We start from the raw sequence: 24,458 nt of genomic DNA, 5'->3' as shown, positions 1-24,458 counted from the left end.
CTTTTCTAGGGTGCAAAATCCACACTATCTACCCTAGTTCTCCCCAGTTACTTTACTGTTTTTCAAAGTCAAATGATCTCATTTCAGGAGAGTGAAGGTAAGGCTAGGAGTCAACTCTTCCATATACAAACTGTCAAGGAGCTTCCTCCATGTTAGTCACATTTCTAGCTCCCTTCCTTTTTCCTATATGCATATCTGTGTATGGAGCTGTTTCTGGAGTTAGATTAGATTCCCTCTGAGCTGTAGGCTTCCCCTGTGTATATTCTAGGCGATGGTTTTCCTCTGTTCTACTGCATCGGTTTCATACTCATTTCCATCTGTCATCTCTATTTCAAAAATATGTTGAAATCTCTTCAATTATCTTGATTATTGTAGGCTTACGTATGTTAGAAATTTTGATAACATCATTTTATGGAGTTCTTAAAATAGAAAAGAGCTAAGAGAATTCTCACTGCATCTTGAATCAGAAATTCCCAAGTTATATTTCCTAACCTTCTTGGTCTCCCCAATGGCTATAATCACTTTTAGAATAAAATTTCCTAATCCCCTGGTGAAGAAAATAAATACAACACATTTAAAACAATAATGAACATGAATCAGACATTCTAGGATTTTGTTTTTCCTCTGGAACTTAGTAATAAACCACTTAGGTGCTACAAACAATAGGTGCTCATTTATAATAGGGACAATTCTACATTATCTATAGATTTTTCCCTCTAATATTCTATCATTTTTGTAATTATCTTAAAATTTCTCTATATAAATATCACTAATTTTAATTTAAAAAATGAAAATCAGGCTTCATTTTTTGAAAATCAAAAAGTGATTTCCATAGTCACATAAAAATAAGATAACTGCCCGTGGTTCCACCATGTGAGGACATGGTGAAAAGCCATCTATGAACCAGAAAGCAGGCCCTCGCCAGACACCAAACCTGCCTGAGCCTTGATCTTAGACTCTCCTGCCTCCAGAACTGTGAGACATACATTCCTGTTGTTTATAAGCTACATGTAACTATATAAAAAAGGGATAATTACTTCTATATTTGTAAGTTTCATATAAAAGAAAATTGTATTAATTTTTAAAAATTAATTGTGGACTTCCAGCACACACAAAAAGATAAGGCCTCCCAAAGAGCCCTGAATCAGCTGGTTACATTCATTCAGTGCTTAATTTCTTTGAGTTTATCTATGATTATTAAGGCCTTCCCTAAATCTAATTAATATTCTATGATTCTAAGGAAAGGAAAATATATTACTGATGACATGTTTCAATTTTTATTTCTTAGAGTGCAGACGTCCTCCCTTTTACCTTGTTCTACGATAAAGAACCATTCAAGGGATATGAGATAGAAGGAAGGCGAAAACAGAATTCCCATGCAAGCTGTCCAGTGCATAATCAAGCTTTCACCAAAAACTAACTAGAGTTTGAAATGATCTTCTCCATATCTTTAAAGTGATAGCTTTGTACCTGTAATGCTTCTTGTTTTATACTAGTTTTCTCAGGCACTTCATGAACACTCTCTGAAGAATCATCAACCTCTTCAATTTCAGAGGATGAAGGACTCTCTACTGTCACAGTCACAGGAAAACCTGGTTGCTTAAAAAAAGAGGACAAGATTGTATAATAATATAAACCGAATACCAAACACTAAAGGACATCTAATCAAAGTGATCTTTCTGAAGTGTTAAGTCATTCTCTATAAATGTCTATCACTACTCCTTAGTCTAACACAATCAATAACAAAGTAAAAAGACACTAACTTATTCTTGCTATGTCACTGAAATAATTCTCTCATGTAAGGTTTATAATTAATACTGGAATCGCCCATATTATTTTTTTTCTTTTTTACATAAAATCTTTCCGAAAATAACCCATATTATTTTATTACACTTTTTTCACATAAACCAAGTGAGGAGGCAGGACAAACATTTTTTCTCAGATCAACTGCAGATGAGAAATTTATTCTGTACCATCACACACAGTCTTAAAGACAGGATGATTTTTAGGAGAAAAATTCATCCATGGAGGCCTCACAAAGAATTGGAAGAATAATTTAAATTGTGAATAATAAACACTAGAATGGCCTGTAATCCCAGCACTATGGGAGGCCAAGGCATGAGGACTGCTTAAGGTCAGAAGTTCGAGACCAGCCTGGGCAACATAGCAAGACCCTGTCTCTACAAAATAAAATAAAAACTAGAATTAAAAAAAAAAATTAACCAAATACATGCACACAACTAAAACTGAGTCATCAAAAACCTCATCTTTTCCTCATTCTTAAGCCAAAACTACTGTAATAACAACGCAATTCTCCTGTCAAGTTTCAATGCCACTGGAATGTTGTCCAATACGTTTCCAAATATTTCAAAATTGACTGTGTCACAATCCCATAAAAAGTCCACAGATCAAAAAGAAAAGTGCCGGGATACATAACTGTACAGAAGAGAAGTCACGAGAATGCAGTATCAACTACAAGCATAAATCCTGCAGTATCTGAAAATCCTAGACGGTAGAATGAGATGCACACCCCTACTTTAGGCTATGCGAGGGGCAGTACGGACGCACAGGTGCTCCTTCATCTCAGTAGTGCTATCTTTTCCAGAGAAATTACGGTCTCTAAAAACAACTGAAAAGGAAAATCTGATACTCTGACAGAATTCACTTGCTCTAATACCATGATGCAGAATGACAGGGAATGTGTTTGATCCTGACAAGGGAGAAAGAAAAGCTCTGAGAAAGCAGAGGCTTTAGGACTGGTTGCTTTGTTTTAGCTTTAGAATCTGGAATATATATAGTATGTATCCCCCAAGAACATTTCTTTTAAACTTAAGGACATTCTTGACTATGATAGCTCCATGTGTCGGGTGAGAAATGGTGGTCAAATTTGTTTTGCTGGAGGCAACAGCTGATTTGTGGACCCAGAGAAATGACTTCCTGTCTACACAGATGAAACCACAAGGCCTCCATTGTGTGACATATCCACACGACTATACTGTGGCACTGGGAGAACCCAGAAAATTTTAAATGAATTTACTTCAGGGAGGGAAATGTTTCTTACGACTCTATTCAGTTTAAAGAGCACAGAGAATGATCTTCCACCCTTCCCATTCCAATCCCCTACATATTATAAACATGGTAACTACGTACCTGCAACTGATTACATATATCACGTGTTTTGATTAATGGGAAACCCCTAAAAAGATATCGATAAATTAAGTTATATTTTGATGTAAGTACACCACCAGTTAACACTAGGTAATAACACTTGCTAGTATTATGTATACTATCCATACATAACTGTGCATAGAGATAAATCACCTCCAAATAAGGGCCTGAAAAGCTCTGCTATGGAGAAAATTGAACAATTTAGCAGAACGGCTTTGGGATAAGACTCTGAAGATGCAGGTAGTTCTTGTGTTTAGGATGGTTCAGATTTCCAATCTAACTTCTTTAACTGGTGATATTAATTGTTCTCTAATTCACAACTCCTTGTGACCAAGATGGGACTTGAAATTAGTAAGTATCTCAAGAAGATACGAAACTGTGAAGTTATTAAATGAAAGTGTAAAGACTGGGGCCTCAGCACTATAGTTTATGCAATAATAATTCACATTACCAGTTGTGAAATAAGTATAGTCATCAGTTGCCTAATAAAGATTATACATATTCAATTTATCTGAGCAATTGAACAGATATTTGACATAGCACCTATTTCCAGTCCTATTTAAAATCAATCCTCTTTGTTTTCTTAAGCAATTGTTAATCTCCAATTTCTTGAATACTAAAAGTCAGTCATTTGAAAATAATTTATAGTAATCTAATTCATTTATTAAGCATAAAATTATAGTACAACATTTTTAAAAGACTTTTCTGACAAAAATTACTATGAATAGCTATCCCCTAGGTAACTGGCTAAAACTAGTTATATCTGGTTTGATTCACTAAAATGAGTTAGGCCAGTTGGCTGAGTTAGATTAAGTCTAATCAATACTTCCTATCATTTTGCATTGAACAATTTCCTATGCTTTACAATGCCCTTTCCCCAGTCTTAAATATCCAAATTCCTATTTCTGCCCTATAGGACTTGGTTTAACTGCACATACTTTAAACGAAACCTTTTCTCACCTGCACAATTGGAGATAATTTCAGTTTCCTCTGGACTCCTACAGGGATACAGCTTGCTGTGACACTTAATAACTTGAAACCCTACTTAGGATTATTTTTTGTTTTTCTTCCTTAAAGCATTCATGAGGCAGAAGCCACATGAGTCATTTTTACCCTACAGACATAAGCAGAGAACTCTCACATAATAGAAGCTCCAAAATAAAGAATTTTGAATCCCATTTTTATCCTAAAATATAGGAAATAAAAATACCCTACCTGTGTCTTTTTGCACGTTCTGCAGTACGCCATGGCAAGAAACCAGACACACCAGGTGGTAGAGGCGCGGGCGCATAGTATTCTTTACCAAGGGAGTGTTTTCTGCCACTACTTACAGGTTTCTTTGTAGCCAATCCTACTTGAGAAGTGTTAAAAAGAAAGAATCAAGATGCACTAAAGGTCTACAGATGAATAGGCACATGTGCATACTCTTAAAAGAATACAAATGGGCACCTAATAATGACACCAAGTCCATTAAATCAGGATCAATTTGTAAATACCTTTTTACACAGGCCAGTAATAAATATAAGAATAAATATATTTTTAATATACTTAAATATAAGTAATAAATATATAAAAATATAAGTTGTCTAGAGTAACAAGTTATCACTTTAACTAAAATATAAGTTGAATATATGAGACATGCAGAGCACGCAAAGGTAAATAAAACATGTAACCCAAAGAATGAAAGATTATACATGATACATTTCATTATGCATTATGCAGAAATTTTAAGTTATTAAATCTCAGAATATTTTTGGCATTCCTGAATCTCAAGGACAGAACATAGATACACCCATGACTCCTACCAAACAGAACCTTCTGAATTGGAAAAAAATTTCAATTTGAGATTAATTTTATCATGTAAAAACTATCCAAGTTGTAAGACTAAAGGTAGCTGGATTAATTTTATCATGTAAAAACTATCCAAGTTGTAAGACTGAAGGTAGCTGGGTGGTAGGTGAGCCAATGTTGCCGCCTATAAGTCTGTCCACCTTCAGTGTTCATTTGCTTTTATGGAACACAAAGAAAACAAATGAAACCTACTGGATAATAGAACGAAGTATAAAGTCTTATCCTACATTTCAGTTTAAAGAGTCAAGTTTTTTTAAAGAAATATTTGGTAGCAAAAGCTAGACCTACCTATTAATAAAATTCACATTTAAATATATAATTGTTTCTGATATCACTGAGAACAAATAATATAAGTTTATTAAAATGGTTATATTTATCCTTCCAATCTATTTTACTACGTAAGATCTACTTTAGCAGCTTTAGGACAGCATCTACAAGAACGTGTATTTGGTAATACAGGACAAATATTTCCCGTGGTGTAACTTATTGATAATTACCACATCGTGCTGTGCAATTTCTCTGGACAAATTTATATACGTCTTATAAATATATAGGAGCTCAGTTCATTGTGTGCTGTTTTTAATTATCCTAAAAAAAAGTTACTGTGTATTGTTTGTGGTATGTGTAGAAAGTAATGAAAATATAAATTTTTTTTTTCTTTGGAGACAGAGTCTTGCTCTGTTGCCCAGGCTGGAGTGCAGTGGCACAATCTTAGCTCACTGCAACCTCCGCCTCCCAGGTTCAAGCAATTCTTCTGCCTTAGCCTTTCGAGGAGCTTGGATTACAGGTGCACGCCGCCACGCCCGGCTAATTTTTTGTATTTTAGTAGAGACAGGGTTTTACTGTGTTGCCCAGGCTGGTCTCCAACTCCTGAGCTCAGGCAATCCACCCGCCTCAGCCTCCCAAAGTGCTGGGATTACAGGCATGAGCCACCGTGCCCGGCCGCAAATATAAATTTTAATTAAAACCAAACTAATTTACTTATCTTGTTAGACGAAAAAAATTATAAAGTTTCCTATCTTCTGTCTGTACACGTAATTGCAATATGAATGTGATATAATTTACATAAATTATATAACCCTTATACTCACTGACACCTAACTATTAAATATAAAGCCAGACACTGATTTGGCTTACCTCTGTGTCTCCAAATTACTGAGGCAAATACAAAAAAAGCCCGAGAAATAAAGTTACTCTTAAAATAGCTCAGTGAGCTTGTAAACTTCAGTCACATTTCCAATTTCTTCAATCATGCTAAGAAAAAAGATTTTTGTTTTTTATTCTCATTCAATGATGTCCAATTATACACCACTAGCTACTAAAATTATAGAATTTCTAATGTTTTATATTTTATGTTAAATTGTTTTATATCTTAGCCATTTTTAAGTGTACAGTTCAGTGATATTAAGTCAAGTGATATCCTTTAAAAATTTAAAGTAGCATCCAAATAAAAGATTATCTGGTGTTAATTGTTTGGTGATCTTAATGTACAGGGTATGAACTAAAGTCACCACAGATCTTTTTCTGGGAAACTGGCAGATTATAAACATAAAAACATTAATTTTTTTCTCTGTAGTAGTCTTCATGGTTTTACTGTTTCAAAATTCAAAGTTACTTACAAGAAAAGGTCACTTTCACATTAGATTTGGCTTAACTTATTCCACAGTCACTCATTCTTATCAGTAAGAAAAGGCTACTTATGACTAAAGATAATGTGTTCTACAAAAGTTAAAGACTCTTTAAAAAAAATGTGAAAATATCAGTAGAACTAGATTATACCAAATTTATGTATTCAGGAGAATGTGAAATTTATGCCATTAGCTGATAAACAGTTTATAAAGTCTTTTTTCATTATTCTTGGTCACAAAATTATAGACAATTTCAAAATTCTAGACTATTATTTGGCAGATTAAATAAACCATAAATAGCAAACATTTAGGGAATGTTTGTCTAAAATGTTCCATCTCTGGGTAATAAACTTACCTGCAGTATTGTTTTACAAGGATTACATATATTTTAAGGTTATTTCATCATTGAAAGAAGCAAGGTGCTACCTAATACAACAACTTTGGGTAAGAATTTGCAAGGAAGGAGGAGGAAACAAGGGAAAAAAAATGGAACTGGGAAGAAATTTTGTTTTCTATAGTATGAAAGGATAATTCTTCATTAATAACAACAACAACAAAATCATACAAAAGCACTGCTAAAACTGTCATCAAAGTGCATCCCAAATTTCAATTGCAAAGTATCAAAAGTAATCATGAATCAGAAAACATATCCAAAATGATGAATATTGTATGAAAAACAAATAAGGGTAATTTTTTAAATGGAAGCACTAGCATCCCTTTCCTAATGATTCATTTACTATTTCTACATTCCATAAATTCTCATAATCTTATCAGAACAATTACAGACCTCATAATATGCAGGGAGTCAATATTGGTTGTTACTGTCAATATCATACAATGAGAAGAGATTTTAATTTTAACACACTAGAACACTAGTAGTATTAAAAAGCCAAGACAGAAAAGGTTACCAATTCTAATAGTAGCTTTTCCTTTGTGACCACTTCCTAGAATTATAGTTCTCTTTTTCTGTTTAGCAGTTTTGGATGGTTCCTTCACTGATGGAGAAGTTATCCACTGGTACTAAAAGAGAGAGAATAAACACTATATTTCAGTTACAGATCATTTATGAGGGCTACATCTTAAATGGAAATTGTTAAGATACTCTAAGTTAATAAAAGGTTTGCAATCAGCAGTTCTGGGACCCAAAATTAAAGAATCATACGGTATTTACAAAAACAGAAAAGACATTTGATTTGACTGTAAATTTAAGATGGCAGAAAAGTGCCTTAATAGTTTCATTTTATTAAAAACAGACGAAAAGCTGGGCACAGTGATATATACCTACAGTCCTAGCTACCTAGGAAGCTGGGAAGGGGGAAGATCACTGGAGCTCAGAAGTTTGAGGCCAGGCTGGGCAGTACAGTGAGATCCCAGAAGAAAAGCAATTAAATAAGAATTCTTTCTGGAGAAATAAAACACGATATACCTCTGATTTGGCACTCCTTCCATTCTGGAGAACTTTTTTGATAACTGCTTTCATCATAGAATGATCTAAAGTAAAATAAAAATTGAAATTATAGTAATTATTTCCCAATGAGTGGCTATTCCCATTTAAAAACAAAAGCCAACCAATTATTGCTTTTTCCCATGAAATTGAATATGAATTCCATATAATGTAATTATATACCTTTTCCCCCTTTGAGTATTCTAACTTATTCCTCAAAAACAAAGTATTCCTACACAGATATTGTCCCTGATGGCTACTATTTTGGCAGCAGCAAAGATCAAATGTAAACACTTTGGAACTAAAGTAGCTTTAGATACCTCTAAATAGGAAATCAAAAGCCTAAACACTGTCCAGATACTTAGATGCTTAAAAGGCACCTAACATACCCAAATCAAAGTCATGATGCGCCCCCAAAGCTGCTCTTCTCCACAGCCTCCTTTTCTCTATAAACAGTACCACCCAGTTGTATGCAAAATCACCTAGGACTTTTTTAAAAAATTACTATTTCCTTTATACCCCACAAGTCTTGTTAGCTACACCTTGTTTCAACCACTTTTTACCACCTCCAACCTCCCACCCTAAGCAAAGCCATAGCCATCTCTAACTTGGACCAGTGTGAGTCTCCTAACTGGCCTCCCTCTTTCCCTTTTATAGCCCCCTACAAGTGTATTCTCCACACCAAGTCATCTGATTGAATTACTACTTGGAATATAACCCTTACCAGCTCAAAATCCTCCCATGGTTTTCAGCTCATTTAGAATTATCTAAGTCCTTACCGTGACCTTCAAACCTTATCAGATCAGGCCCCTGGCTAGTTGTCTGACTTTGTAGCATACCAGGCTCTTCATCACTCAGTGCGCCAACCATGTTGGCCTTCTTGCTTTTCCTTAAATACTCCATCCATCCTGCCACCTATGTACCTACATATTCATTGCTTCCTCATCCTGGAAGGTACTTTATCTGCATCTTCCATGGGTTGTTCCTCTCCTAATCAGGTCTCTGTTCAAATCTCACTTTTTTAGTGAAGCTGTCCCCTAAAAAACCTATCTAATATAGTCCCACCTGCCCCCATCTGTCTTCTTACCTTAAGGTATTTTTGCACTTCCTACTATCTAAATTACATTACCTATAACTCCCCAACTAGAATGTAAGCTCTATGAGACCAAGAATTTCTCTAGCTGGTTTACTGCTGTATGTTTAGTGCTTAAACCAGTATCTAGCAGATAGAAGTATTCAAAAATTACTTGTCAAATCAACAAACGAATGAAATACTATTTCCAAGAATTCAGAAGTTCCACAAGAAGAAAATAATGCACTTGGTGGAAGCAGATTTATTATCTAGGTTCACTCCTATTCAGAGTAGCAGCCAAGAGCAATTTAAGTATAACTCTTTTCATCAGTAAATTATCTACTAAAAACATAAGAAAGTGCAAGATTACAAAAGTGTAAGATTAGGGAAGGAAACACATTAAGTTTTCGAAACTGTCAATACATGAGAAATTCTTTTTCTTTTGCTATTTGTTAGTCAATAAAAAATATTGTAGCGACATACCAATGAGTGGATTTTTTCTTATATCCAGAACGACCAGAGTTGTATTGGTTTCAAGGGCCTCTAGCAAAGCCTTTGCTCCTTCATTGGTGAGGCCGCACTGTTGCAGGTCAAGAGCTTTCGATGAAAGACAAAGGGTCACTTGCTAATTCTATACAGATTTTTGTTTGTTTGTTTGTTTGTTTGTTTTTTGAGACGGAGTCTCACTCTGTCACCCAGGCTGGAGTGCAGTGGCACTATCTCCGCTCACTGCAAGCTCCGCCTGCCAGGTTCACGCCATTCTCCTGCCTCAGCCTCCTGAGTAGCTGGGACTACAGGTGCCCGCCACCACGCATGGCTAATTTTTTTGTATTTTTAGTAGAGACAGGGTTTCACCGTGTTAGCCAGGATGGTCTGGATCTCCTGACCTTGTGATCCGCCCACCTCAGCCTCCCAAAGTGCTGGGATTACAGGTGTGAGCCACCTCGCCCCGCCAATTCTATACAGATTTAACATACAGACAACTCCCACTTATTCATGCCTGGAAGACTCCTGCCCAAGACTACTCATGGCCAGTTTTTAATCTTGGGTATTGAAAAAATAAAAATAGAAAACCATATGCACACACATAATACAAAAAAGAAACCCTCTTCATAGATGTGTCATGATTACCCTCCCTTTAGTACCAATAAATTACCCAACATATTTTTACAATTACAGAGTTGAAAAATAACTCTACATAAAACATCACAGAATGAATATTTGTTCATAATTAACAAGGATGCTAGTGGCAGTGTAAACCTCATAGGCAAAAACTGGGTGGAGCTCAGAAATTGCACTAGATGCATCATCAAATTCAAATTCGAACTCCAAGTGACTCTCAAAAAATTACATTAAAAAAGGGAAAAGAAAATACAAAAATGTAAGAACTGTTAGTTTTAGAATAAAAATGACAAAGAACTCTAAGGAGATGGAAATAATGAATCCAAAGAATGTGTGAATAGAGATTATAGAGATTATATACTAAAAACCTATCATGAAAAAATAATGGTCAAGAACTCTCTCTCAAGTAAAAGGTCAAAGAACTAAACAAATGCTCATGAATACTAGTAATACTGAGGCTGAACAATCTACTCATTTCAACTCAAAAGGATTATCACAAAAGTACAGGCATAAAAAAAGATTACATCAGAGCAAAAGCACGTGTATACCATTACATTAAAATAACTGAAGTCTTTCAGAACCTCATTTTATGGACTACATGTCTGTATTCCCCAAAAATGTATATTGAAACCCTAATCCCCAACAGGGTAGTAGTATTAGGAAGTGGGGCCTTTGAGAGGTAATTAGGTTTAGTTGAGGTCTTGAGAGTGGAGCCATCATGGGATTAGTGTCCTTACAAGAAAAAAAAAGAGACTAGAGTTCTCTCTCGCCACCATTTAAGGATATAAAAGCCTTCCATAAGCTAGGGAGAATGCCCTCACCTGACACCTATCTACTGGCATCTGGATCTTGGGCTTCTCGGATTCCAGAACTGTGAGAAATGAATGTCTTCTCTTTAAGCCACCCAGAATATAATTCTGTTATATGCTTCCATAACGGAGTTATATAATATATACTATATATAATATAGAATATTCTATGAAGCCCTAACTAAGACACCACAAGACACACAGAAATAAGTCAGATATATGGATCTCATAGAATATGGTAAAACCTTTACAAACTCTTGCTGCAGAAGAATGAGCATAGGATGTAATTACCCAACTAGCCAAATTAATAAAAATAGCCAGTAAATCTCACTAGTAAATCAAATGAATATAAACTAAAACAATTAAATGTGATTATGCTTCTATCAGATTGGTGAAGGTCACATTTTAAAAAAACCTTTAAAATGTGCAGACTCTGTTAACACAGCAACTCTCCTTCTAAGAATTTACCAGAAGGAAATTATAAGAGACACGGGCAACAACACCTATCAAAGTACTGTTTATAACAATGAAAAACTGGAAATAGCTTATATATCTAATAGGAATGGATAAGCCAAGTGTACTATTGCATATTAACATAATGGAACCCTGAAGAGTCACTAAAAATGATATGGTAAATGTAAACTTATTGATTTAAGATATGCTAGACTGAGTGAAAAAAGTTATAAAATTCAGAGACCAATCCCATTTGCATTAAAAAAGAAAAAGCAGGGGAGTTCTCATTTTTGTAAAGTTTAAGGTTTTAAAATAGACACAATCCAGCATTTATGAGACTATAATATGGCACAGCATTTCTGGAAAGCAATTTGGTGACATGCATCAAAAGTCTTTAAGAAATATATTATACTGAGTTACTCAATTTTAGTAATTTATCCTACAGGAGTAACTTCAGGCTGGGCACAGTGGCTCATGCCTGGAATCCCAGCACTTTGGGAGGCCAAGGCAAGAGAACTGTTTGGGCCCAGGAGTTTGAAACCAGCCTGGGCAACACAGCAAGACCCTGTCTCCACAAAAATTAGCCTGGCGTGGTGGTGTGCACCTGTAGTCCCAGCTACTCGGGGGGTAAAGTGGGAGGATACTTGAGCCAGGAGTTTAAGGCTACAGTGCGGTATGATTACACCATTGCACTCCAGCCTGGGCAACAGAGAAAGACCTTGTCTCAAAAAAAAAAAAGCAACTTCAATGGACACAGAGATGTATACATAAGGAGTTTACTACAGAGTTGTTTATAACAGGGGAAAAGCACAAACTGCCTAAATATCAAATAGTAGGGAATTAAACTATTATGCCTCAATGTAATAGAGTACTACACGATACATCATTAAATAAAAAAAGCAGGGTTACAAAATGGTAAGTGCACTATAGTTCTGTTCTTGTAACTCTAAGCACACAAATGTATCTGCAGGAAAAAACAATACTGACAGTGTATACACCAAAATGAACAGTTTATCTCTAGGCATTGAGATTATATGTACTTTTTTTGTTGTTGTTACTTGGTATTTTCTATAAAGAATATATATAACTTTTATAAAGGCTTAAAAACAAAATAAAACCTATTAGAAAAAAGAGGCTTTTTAAAAAACCTTAGGACAACATTACTGTGCCAAGAGTTAAGCATATTTAATATCAAAAAATTCAATATTTTCCATCTTACAAGTTCATTTAACTTACCTCTCAGCCATAAATCCTCACTGAGAGAGTCTGCAAAAGCACTTGCACCTAGGTCACCAATAAGTGTGTTGCAATTCAGTGTGATACGTCTTAAGCCAGCCATACAGTCAAGATCAGGTCTCCTATAGCGAAGACTCTCAGCCCAGGTTTCTTCATGCCTTCTCATGGTCTGATACTTCAAAGATTTAATAAGATGAAATTAATACACTTGGATAAAGAGATAGGAACACTAAAAGGAACTAAGTACAGCTGATTACATCAGAGCTTTACACACACACCAGGTACATATGCCAGGTGGGTTAATCTGACAGACTGATTAAATAGTAGATTTTGAGTAAGGAGTCCAGTGACCCAGATACTAGTCTGTCACTGACTAGCTGTGTGACCCTAACCACTAATGACCTGTTACCGACTGCTTTATGTAAACTGACAACTTAGTTAACTTCTAAGAATTTTATTTTCTTTATATGCCAAGTGAAGGTATTGGTTCTAAATTCTATCATTGCTGAGCCTCTAAATCATATCATTCTGTCCTCCAGTGGTCTCTAAACACTTGACCGGACATCCCACAAGTAAACATTTAACATGTAAGTTATTTATTAATAAACGATATACAGGAAGTTCTATATACATATTTTATGTATATTACAAATCAAACAGAAACAATAGGTATTTTTTAAATGATATAAAAATATAGAGGTTAATATTTTCTTCTCCTAACCCAAGGGATCTCACATATTTCTTAGGGTATGCACACCAAATTTAGAGGCCTAGAATATACAAAGCAAGGTTGATACGCCTTCGGAAATTGGTGGTTTGAGTTTTAACCACAGGTATTATCTTACAGACATAATCACTTCTCTATATCCATTAAGTAAATTTTGGTAACAGGGAACACTGATTTTAAGAGAAAAAAAATCTCATTACATTCTGAAACAAAAGAGTCAAAGCTCCTATGACTCTGTCAAATGAAAACTGTCAGTGTCATTTGCTATTCATAATAACTGTATAAAAGCAATAAGAGGAAATAACAGCAAACACTTAGATAGCCAGGCACTATTTTATACACATTAGTTCATTAAATCCTAAGAATGACAGACACAGTAGGTTTTCTTATTATACACATTTTATGGATAAGAAAACTGAGGAACAGAGCGGTTAACTAATTTGCCCATGGTCACAAGTCATTAAATGGGAGAGAGCTCGGGTTTTAGCCTAGGCCATCTGGCTTCAGAATCCACATGCGTAACCATCATCTATCCCACGGAGAGTGGGCTTGCGCTGTAAAGGCCCCAAAATAAACATTTTCAGCTTTGTGGGTCATATAGTTTCTTTTGCAACTACTCAACTCTCCTAGTGTAGGGTGTAGCAATAGTTAATATGTAAACAAATGGGCATGACTATGTTTCAAAACTTTATTTACAAAAATAGATGATAGGCTAGATTTGGTCCACAGGCCATAGTTTGACTACCCCGATCTATACCATCAAATTACTAAAAAGGCTTCATGTCACATTATTACGTAATTTTATCCTAAATACAGTAGTAATAACCACTATAAAGTTGTTAAGGCACCTTTAAAATTACTGTTTTACAAACCATATTTACAGAAAAATCTAATTATTATATTTTAGGTCTTTTATTTCTAAGATTAAGCATACTACCTTTACTAAATGGTAGAACCCCAGGCTGAAAATTGGTCACATTCTTTAAACAAAACTAAAACTGCAATGCCCGTATGTATCAAAAGACAAAAATAACTGCTGTCTTGTATCAAAATATTAATGTGTGGCAATCATATAACACATTTTCATGAAAGATGGAACATAAAGTTACCTTTAAGATCTTGGCCATGTGATCTGCTCCCTGCCATGTCAGATTACATCCTGTGAAGTTGACTGTCTTAAGAGTGATAGAGCTCTTTATACCTTGACAAATAACTAAAATGGAAAAAAAACCACATACAATAAGATAAAGAGTGTATACAACCTAGTCAATCTTGATTTATTTGCTCTTCTATCTTTTCTATTTTATAGTTGTATTCTTAAAATCACTATTTACAATCTACCTAAGCAACTGATTGGTACATTCTAAAATATGTCAGTAACAAAGAGTTACTCCAGTTTATTGCAATAGTTCAATCTATTTAGATGCCAAAATTGAATAGACTGAATATTGCAAATTTACTCCCGACCACAGTAAAGTTCTATATACTTTTTGAGACATCTGAAAGAAAAACATAAAAAAAAAAAACTCTTCCTATTTTCATTTCCAAGAGCAGACCTCAATCTGTTATTAACCAACAATTCAGTGTCAACTATAAACCCAGAATTTTATTAGCTGTTATACTAGAGCACCTAATGTACCAGAACAATAGAAGACAGAGGCCTTTTAACTCTTTGCTCCCTCAAATTGAAATGCAGGTTTCCTTACCCCTCCAGACCACTATTCCACACAACGAACACAAGACTTCAGGATCCCAACCAACAGTCACCATCTGTGATTATTTCCATGATCCCAACCCTTTCCCCCCAAGTATGTCAGCCTTTTATATGCTCCTATACAGCACTTTGCTTATATTTCCTATTTTGGAACATACCACAGTGCATTAAAATTGATTGTATATATGTTTTAATTATTTAAAGTAATGATGATTTTTTTTTTTTTTTTTTGAGACGGAGTCTTGCTCTATCGCCCAGGCTGGAGTGCAGTGGTGTTATCATGGCTCACTGCAACCTCTGCCTCTCAGGTTCACACCATTCTCCTGCCTCAGCCTCCTGAGTGGCTGGGACTATAGGCACCCGCCACCACGCCTGGTGAATTTTTTTGTATTTTTTTAGTAGAGATGGGGTTTCACCATGTTAGCCAGGACAGTCTCAATCTCCTGACCTCATGATCCGCCCACGTCGGCCTCCCAAATTGCTGGGATCACAGGTGTGAGCCACCACGCCCGGCCTCTTTACATCTTGCTATTTCCTTCCCATAAATATTTCTTGAAGAAAAACTCTAAAAGATGAACAAACACAAAAAACAGAGAATACCAGATGGTATATATTTGTGTGGTCTGTGGTTTAACACAAACTTAAGTAAAGTTAGTTCAGATTACATTCAGCATGCCAAGCTTTCATGGTAGACTTGAGACTGGACCAAGGTTTGAACAAGCACATGAGGCAGTAGTAAGAAAAAGGTACAGACAGGAATTAACATGGCATGTAGGGAAACATGAAACCAGCCTGATAGGACAAGAGTTAAATGAGATTTAAACTCACTTTCTAAACCTCCATCTCCAATTGGACAATTTGCAAGAGACAGGTGCACCAAAGAAGCCGATTTATTCAATCCCTTTAATGAGGGGGAAAAGTTAAAAATGTTATTGAGGTTTTTTTTCCTCTAAAAGCAACTATCAAATGTCTACAGGCCAAATGAGACAAAGCTTACCTTTGCTAGAATAGTTAAATCCCTCTCTCTCAGAATTAGTCCATTTAGCTCCAGGTTCTTTAGCACACTTGATATACTTAAACAGCCTTTAAGAGCTTTACACAACTGGAAGGTCACATCTTTGTATCTTATCGCAGGAACACGACTTCTGCAAAATTTATTCATGTCAGAACCTAAAACAAAGATAAAAGAAAGTTAGTGACTTCAATCACACAATGTATCATTCAAAAACATCTGCTCTGTGCTAAGACATAGAAATGAGCCATGTCCTTTAAAGTCCTCTTAAGCACAGACACATGTAAACTCAAGCCACATGGGATATACCAAACTACGTACATAGAGGTTCTTATGGAAGCAAAGAAGTTGCACTGAAAGGATGGCTTCAAGATAATCCTGAAGCTGAATCTAGAAAGATGAGAATGACAACATGGGGTGAGAGTGGGTGATGCATTAACCAGAGGGAGCAGCGAGAGCAAAGGCATCTAAGCCTGACACCTGCCGGGCACTGGAAAACTGCAGGTGGATCCGACTAAAGCCCAGAGCTGTAGCGGGAAGAGTCAGAAATTTACAAAGAGGCAGGGAGAAGCAAGCCTAGGAGAGTTGACTTTTACCTCACAGGTGATGAAGACCAGGGCTACCACTGACACATTAAGGATACCCCTAGCAGGTTAGAAAAATGTACCTCACTGTTGGAGTATCAAAGAGATAAAGGAAACGAGAAAAAGCTCCCTTTCCTCAAGACCAGCTAACCCCAGGAGGCTTAAGAGAACACAGCTAAGATTTCAGTGCCTCTGTGCAGAACACAAGCAACCAATACACACTGGTCCTGCGTGGGCATGCCACTTTAAGCATGTCTTTTCCTTTTTGAAAGATCACTTGAACCAAAGTAGGCAGATGAACTGAGAAAAACCAAGCTCGGGGGCAGCAAAACTAGCTAGGAGCGTCTGCAATAGTCCAGGCAAAATGTAATTAAGGATAGACAAGCAATATGTAGGAGGTTAAAATCTACAACCTAGACCCACTGGATGCAAGAGATAAAGAAGGTTCAGTGAAGAATATCTGACGAGAATGGTCTGTAATACATTTTTCTTACATTCAGTGCAAAATATTAGGCAAGATCTAGTAGGCTAGCCTTGACTCTGAGGTCCCTCCCATCTTTAATTTATTTTGGTTCCTGGTTTTTTTATTTTTTGTGGGGGGAGGGTCATGGACAGGGTCTAGCTCTGTCACCGAGGCTGGAGTACAGTGGCAAAATCATGGCTCACTGCAGCCTCAACCTCCTGGGCTCAAGAGATCCACCAAGCCCAGCTAATATTTTTCACTTTTTGTAGAGACAGGAGTCTCACTATGTTGCCCAGGCCAGTCACAAACTCCTGGCCTCCCAAAGTGTTAGGATTACCCGCGCGAGCCACCGCACCTGGCCTGGTTCCTGATATTATTTTGGTTAAGTAAAGTCCATTCAGAGGTACAGAACAGTTCCTGCACCTGAATGAGATGTAGAGAATAATCTGACTTCTTTTCAGAAGCAGATGTGTTGAACTGTCCTTGCAGAAGAGATGGTGCTAACCCCAGAGCCTAGAAAAGGGCCGGGCACACGACAAGTGGTCAGGTTGTTTTTAAATACATCAATAATCATTTCCTCTCCCAGATCGCATACCCTCCCTCTTTCTCTCAGCTTATAAACATGTTCACGTCCATATCCACTTAAAAAACACCTTTCAGACCTACAATTATCTGGATCTTCTTTGTGGGTAATCTAGGTCCCTCCCATGCCTTCAAATACCTGTCCTCCCACAAAGCCTAAATCTTGGGCCCAGATCTGCCTAGCAGACACATTTGGATGCCCCACAGGCCCCTCTTAAAACATTAAAGACAAACTGAGATCCTCTTCCCACCCCCAATCTCATTCGAGTTAACTCGGCTGTGTGTCATGGAAAGACGCTGCTGTTGTTTCACTTACAGACGCTGCTGTAAACTGTCACCCATACTTGCTGCCCCCCTCTTCTAACTAGTCACCACGCCCCATCCATTCTCTAAGATATCTGAAATCCTACCCTTCTTTTCTTTTCTTTTTTTTTTTTTTTTTTTTTTGAGACAGAGTTTTGCTCTTGTTGCCCAGGCTGGAGTGCAACGGTGCAATCTCAGCTCACTGCAACCTCCACCTTCTGGGTTCAAGCGATTCTCGTGCCTCAGCCTCCCAAGTAGCTGGGATTACAGGTGCCCGCCACCACGCCCGGCTAATTTTTTTTTTTTTTTTTTTTTTTTTGTATTTTTAGTACAGATGGGGTTTCACCATGTTGGTGAGGCTGGTCTCGAACTCCTGACCTCAGGTGATCCACCCCCCCCCCCCCACCCCGCCCTTGGCCTCCCAAAGTGCTGGGATTACAGGCATAAGCCACGGTGCCCGGCCCCAGCCCTTCTTTTCTATACCTTAGTTTGGGCCATTAGATTACATTCACCATCCTTCCAATTTTAATTTGTCTTCCATATGGAGGCTAGACTGAGCTCCTATGGAAATTCCATCTCATCATCCTACAGCGGTTTCCCAAAACCTTCAGGATAAACATCCAACTCTATGACAGGACAAACGAGGACCCTCCCTGTTTGGCCCCCACAAGGTTTCCAGCCTCAACTCTCTCTGCTCTTTCTCAAACCTAAATTCCAGTCCTGTAACTCTCTCCTATTTCCAAAACTTTTGCACAAACTGTTCCTTCCTGTTACCTAGCTAGCTTCTATAGGAAGCTGCCTCCATTATGTACAAAATGCTAAGTGCTCAAAGGAATAACAGCATTTTGTCATATATCATAGTTGACCTAACATATTTTCCGAATAATCAGAGCGTCTGGATCCCTAATTATACCACTATACATTTACAAATGGCTTATATTTGTAAAGCACTTTACAAACTTCTTATATACACCTTAAAAAATGAAGACAGGCCGGGCGCGGTGGCTCATGCCTGTAATCCCAGCACTTTGGAAGGCCGAAGAGGGCGGATCACCTGAGGTCAGGAGTTCGAGACCAGCCTGGCTAACATGGTGAAACCCCATCTCTACTAAAAATACAAAAATTAGCCGGGCATGGTGGCGCGCGCCTGTAATCCCAGCTACTCGGGAGGTTGAGGCAGGAGAATCACTTGAACCCGGGAGGCGGAGGTTGCAGTGAGCTGAGATCTCGCCACTGCATTCCAGCCTGGGCGACAGAGTTAAAGTGTCTCAAAAAAAAAAAAAAAAAAAAAGACAAAGGCTGACATGTATTAATTTCCTACCTGCTTAGTTCTCTATCAGGCAAATCAAAGTCATTCAATAAAATAGATAACATCTGTCAAATGTTTAATGATGTCCCAAACTGTGCTAAGAGCTCTGCAGGCATCAGCAGCGCAGGGAATCCTTGCGAAGGCGCACATAACCTGGGTCTCGTTATTAAGCCCATGTTACGGATGAGCACACTGAAGCCCTAGAGACCTTAAGCCACTCACCTAGCTCGTGAGTGTCCAGGCCGCACACCCCGTCTATTGCACACATACCCCGGCAATGGACACCACTCACCTAAAAACCCACTTCGCCGCACCGACTGAGGGGCCCTGGACGCGGGAACTACAAACCTGTGTCCCCCAGCCAGGGCTGGAAGAAACTCTTGATGGAGACCAAGGGCAGGTCTTTATTGATCTTGAGGGTGCTCAGCAGAGGCGCCCAGTCCACCCCGCGGAGGCGGTCGGCGTTGAAATCCAGCACGCCCTCCCGGAGACAGGCGCGCACGGCGGGCAGCGGCACCGAGTCCTGCAGCGCGCACAGGTACTCGTAGTGGGAGAAGAAGTCCGCCGCGCTGTCGCGGCGCAGCTTCACGGAGTCGATCATGGCCCGAGGGCGGCCTCGGGGGATGCCCGCCGCGGAGACGCCGCCCGCGCCCACCCAAGAACGCTGAGTCGCAACCCGGCCGCTCCGGCACCCACGGCCAGGCGATAGCGGCAGCCCAGCACCGGGCTCAGGAGCGGCGATTCGGTCGGAAGACGCAAGGCCAGAGCCCCAAGCTAGGCCGGCCCCTCAACGCCCCGCTCCCGCGCTGCCTCCCGCCCTGCGGCCCATGCAGTTAGCGCCCGCCTCATAGTCCTCTGAGGCGCCGGGATTCAAGCCGGTGGGCGGTGCCGCGGAGCAGTGCGCCAAGACGTCAACGTGCTCGCTGTGCGTCGGCACGCAGGCCCCGCCTCCTGAGGACTGGTGAGTTGGCTGCTACCTGAGATAGTGGTCGGGAGAGTTTGAGGGTTTGCGAAAGAGTTTACTGATCGATCCGAATAAAAGTGAAATGTGTGGTCGGGCGCGGTGGCCCACGCCTGTAATCCCAGCACTCTGTGAGGCGGAGGCGAGCGGATCACCTGGGGTCAGGAGTTCGAGACCAGCCTGGCCAACATGGCGAAAACCCGTCTCAATTAAAAATACAAACATTAGCCGGGCATGGTGGCGGGAGCCTGTAATCCCAGCTGAGGAAGGAAAATCGCTAGAACCCGGGAGGCGGAGGCTGCAGTGAGCCGAGATCTTGCCATTGCACTCCAGCCTGGGCGACAATAAGCGAAACTCCGTCTCAAAAAAAGAAAGAAAAGAAAAAGTGAAATGTGGATGTAACAACGCACTTTTAAAAAAAGTCTAAACATCTGAGGAATGTGTCTGTGCTTGCAGTGTCCAGCCAGCACAGAGACTGCACTCAAGGGATGTAGGAACGGCTGATTGAACGTGAACTGCGGTCATTAAATCTTTTATGTCTGTGTTAATGTCTACAAATAAGCCTTAATCTCTGTAGTTTCTGCATATCTCACACGGTTCCTGGCAAATTGAAGAGTGTTTCATGAATTCAGGACTTTATTGTGTTTGCTGTGAATCAGTTTGTTTTGTACTGACGATGATGTTGGCTAACTCCCTTGTAACTAGTACTTACTTGAAATAATGTCCTCGGGATTATTTTAAGCACTGTTTAAGTATGAAATCATTTCATTCTCCTAACATCTCCTCAAGGAATATACTATTATATTCTACTTTACAAAAGGGGAAACTGAGGAACGGGGAAGTTAAGTGGAAGCTAAGTGGAAGAATCCAGATAATTGACCTCTCCTTCTATTGGTATGCAATTGCTAGAGCAATGATAGTCCTCCGGTAGAGCCTTAGACATTGTGTTTATTGCATTCCTCTTCCACCCACTGCATTCCGGATACTCCAACTTACTTCCAACACACACATGCAGGCGCCTCTAAAATTCCGGAGATATGGTCACCAATTATTTTTATGTGCGACATGCTCAAATCTTAATATAGTAAACGCTTGTACATTCATAAACCAGCTTAAATAATGAAACATTACCATTCCTGTTGAAGAGCCTTGTGTAACCACCTTCCCAATCACGACTACTCTCTGACTCTGAGATAACTGCTCTTCTGAACTTGGTATTCATCATTGCAATGTATGTCTTTATATTTCTGCTACATATGTAAGTAAGCAGTATATAACATTCTATATTTTCTTTTCCTACTTTACTTATCGTTACCTTTACTAGGTCCATCCGTGTTGACATATAGAGATATTCATTTATTTTCCCTGTTGTTATATGGGAGTTCCATGTAGAAACATACAGTAATGTGTCTGTTTTTCTGTTGATGGTAATTTAAATTGTTTCCAACTTTACGATTTCTTTGTTGCTCTATCCATTTTCTTTCTAGTCTCCAGCATCAATTAATTATAGTGTCCATTACCTTTTTAAAGCTCCCTCCTCCCTGTTTCCCATGAAGCCACCTGATTTCTTTTTCTTTACCTCTCGAATTTCTTCTTCTCAGTCTCATTCTTTGGCTTCTCTTGCATATCCACTCTAAATATTGCTGTTCGTCAGGTTTCTACCCTCAGCTTTCACCCCTTCTGACATTTTACAGTTTCTCTGGGTGTTCTTGTCTTCTGCTCAGCCTTAACTTCCCCACTCTAGGCAGATTACTTCTAACACAGATAGATCTCTTCGTCCATTAAATTGCCCCCTAGAAAGCCAAGATTTCTCATTGCCCTCAGTGTCAGATCTATGTCACGTAGCTTGACATACAAGCTACTTCATAATTTGACTATCTCTGTTGTCTCTCTCCTTGCTACATTCTTCTTGGCATGTCTTCTCTAGATACACAGAACTGCTTGAACTTTCTGATGTCCTATTGTTGCTGTCTGGGTCTTTTCATAGGCTGCTCCTTTATTTAGTCGGCTAACTTCCATTCTTTTCCCAGCCTTGGTTTGGGGCACCTTCCCTAGAAAGCCTGTTTCTCTCTAACCCTCATCTCTCCTCCCTTGCTTGTTTAACACCTCACTGCTGTGCTCGCTGACATCCCTGTAGCATAACACTTAGAATATCCGATGATAACATCTTTTTAGTTGGTTTTCCTTCCAGAGTCTGAAAGCCCTTTGAAGGCAAGAACCATGTCTCCCATATTCATGCTTACATTCCCTATGCCTAGCACAGTGTTAGCACAGAGAAAGTGCTGACTAATGACTAATTGTAGCAACATTCTTCCCTATTATCCCCACAAGCTATTGCCAGCACCCTGTAGCCACTGCCTATGAATGCAGCTCAGAGAAGTCTTCCTCATATTAATAATCATTTAACATATTCATTTAAAATTTATGTTTCCTGTGCTTACTTATTTTTAGTGTGGCAAGATTTCTTTCAAGGCTTGCCTGATAATCTCTTCTCTGCTTCAGTTAAATTATGACTTAATAGTTGCTTCAAAAAAAGAATGGCTCCAGTTCTCCTTTCAGCATCTGGTGGGTTCACCCACACACTTCCCTGAACACTGAATGAAAACTGTCTCTCTGTGGCACCTCTGGGATCCTCTGACAAACCAGGCTCACACCTGGCCCAAGACAAAATGCCTTGGCTTCATTGCAGATGCATGACTTGGGAGGGACGTTCTACTGGGTGGTATAAGAGATGAGCTCTCCTCCTTCAGGGGATCTGGTGAGTGAGTGTTTGAGTAGAATACAGGTAAATGGTATCATTTAAGCACTTGTTCACTGTACTCTACTCCCAGTCAATCCAGACTGTTATACCCCGACTTCCTAGCCCACTTACCTCTCCATAGAACCACAATGCCATATCATCTGCTCATCTCTAACATTCATCCTCTCTGTACTTGCTTCCAGAGCAGTGAGGTTTGATGGATCCAGGCACAGAGCAATGTCAACCTGGCCAACAACATAAGCTGTCTTATGTTAACGGACGTGTGGTCCCCATTTCTTTTTCCCATTACCTTCCTTGTGGCTACTCACAGTGGTTGTTCCAATTCCTTCTCCTTCTTTCTTTTCATGTTGCTGCTTGATATGGTTTGGCTGTGTCCCCACACAACTTTACCTAGAATTGTAATAATCCCCACATGTCAAGGGCAGAGCCAGGTGGAAATAATTGAATCATGGGGGTGGTTCCCCCCATACTGTTCTTGTGAAAGCGAATAAGTCTCACGAGACCTGATGGTTTTATAAATCAGAGTTCCCCTGCTCAAGCTCTCTTGCCTGCCGCATGTAAGACGTGCCTTTGCTTCTCCTTTGCCTTCTGCCATGATTGTGAGGCCTCCCCAGCCACGTGGAACTGTGAGTCCATTAAACCTCTTTCCTTTATAAATTATCTAGTCTCAAGTATGTCTTTATTAGCAGCATGAGAACAGACTAATACACCATAACACTTCATTCTACATCCCTGAACAGGACACCTCTTACTTCACCAGGGAAAACAGTTCCAAATGTAAACTTTCTTGTCTTCTTTCTTCTGACTTCAGCTGCCTTCCAATCCATGCTCCACACTGCAGCCACCACCACCTCCTCTGCAAATCCTTCTATGACTTCCCTTTGCTCTCGGGATAAAGACAAATTTCACAATGGTCTCAAATAGTGCTCCACTCAATGTGGAGTCCACAGACTAGCTATTGATTTTAGAACTGTTACTGTTCTTATAAGATGAGAAGCTCAATTCAGAATGTATATCACACGTGCACTAAACATACTGCTTAGACTTTTTTCATGAAAAGAGCAGTGTATTGCGTTACATTCTAGAATAAGCTCCTTATCTCATTGTCCAGTGGCACTTTGAGTAGCACTAGTCTCTAGGGTGCTGCATCCTCAGGGCATGATGGAGTATGATCTCTGCAGCTTTGTCTTGTATCCTAGTCTTTCATTCTCAGCAGTCCAGCCTATGGTAGTCTCCTTTCAGGCCTGCACACTTAGAAT

General features: G+C 38.9%; 1 protein-coding gene across 13 annotated transcripts in view; it reads right to left on the bottom strand.

Annotated features, from left to right (window-relative positions):
- The window catches only part of CEP78 (centrosomal protein 78), a 45,035-nt gene extending 24,629 nt beyond the window's left edge, over positions 1–20,406 (bottom strand). For 4 of the 13 annotated variants that reach the window (XM_016960991.4, XM_016960993.4, XM_016960996.4 and 1 more), the window contains exons 1-11: positions 19,826–20,390; positions 16,222–16,394; positions 16,053–16,125; positions 14,620–14,723; positions 12,784–12,958; positions 9,647–9,760; positions 8,074–8,138; positions 7,556–7,667; positions 4,384–4,522; positions 3,151–3,196; positions 1,471–1,599 (exon numbers count right to left, since the gene is read on the bottom strand). In XM_016960991.4, the coding sequence (XP_016816480.3) occupies positions 1,471–1,599; positions 3,151–3,196; positions 4,384–4,522; positions 7,556–7,667; positions 8,074–8,138; positions 9,647–9,760; positions 12,784–12,958; positions 14,620–14,723; positions 16,053–16,125; positions 16,222–16,394; positions 19,826–20,078 (1,383 nt within the window). In that variant the 5' untranslated portion in view covers positions 20,079–20,390. Of the gene's footprint in view, positions 1–1,470; positions 1,600–3,150; positions 3,197–4,383; positions 4,523–7,555; positions 7,668–8,073; positions 8,139–9,646; positions 9,761–12,783; positions 12,959–14,619; positions 14,724–16,052; positions 16,126–16,221; positions 16,395–19,769 lie in introns of all 13 variants that reach the window. The other 9 variants (XM_024345704.3, XM_024345705.3, XM_016960990.3 and 6 more) reach the window with 6 other exon arrangements.
- Between the last annotated feature and the right edge of the window lie 4,052 nt (positions 20,407–24,458).

The sequence above is a fragment of the Pan troglodytes genome, chromosome 11, assembly GCF_028858775.2.
Source record: "Pan troglodytes isolate AG18354 chromosome 11, NHGRI_mPanTro3-v2.0_pri, whole genome shotgun sequence".
Classification (NCBI taxonomy): Eukaryota; Metazoa; Chordata; class Mammalia; order Primates; family Hominidae; genus Pan; species Pan troglodytes.
This window is presented reverse-complemented; position numbering and strand designations above follow the sequence as displayed.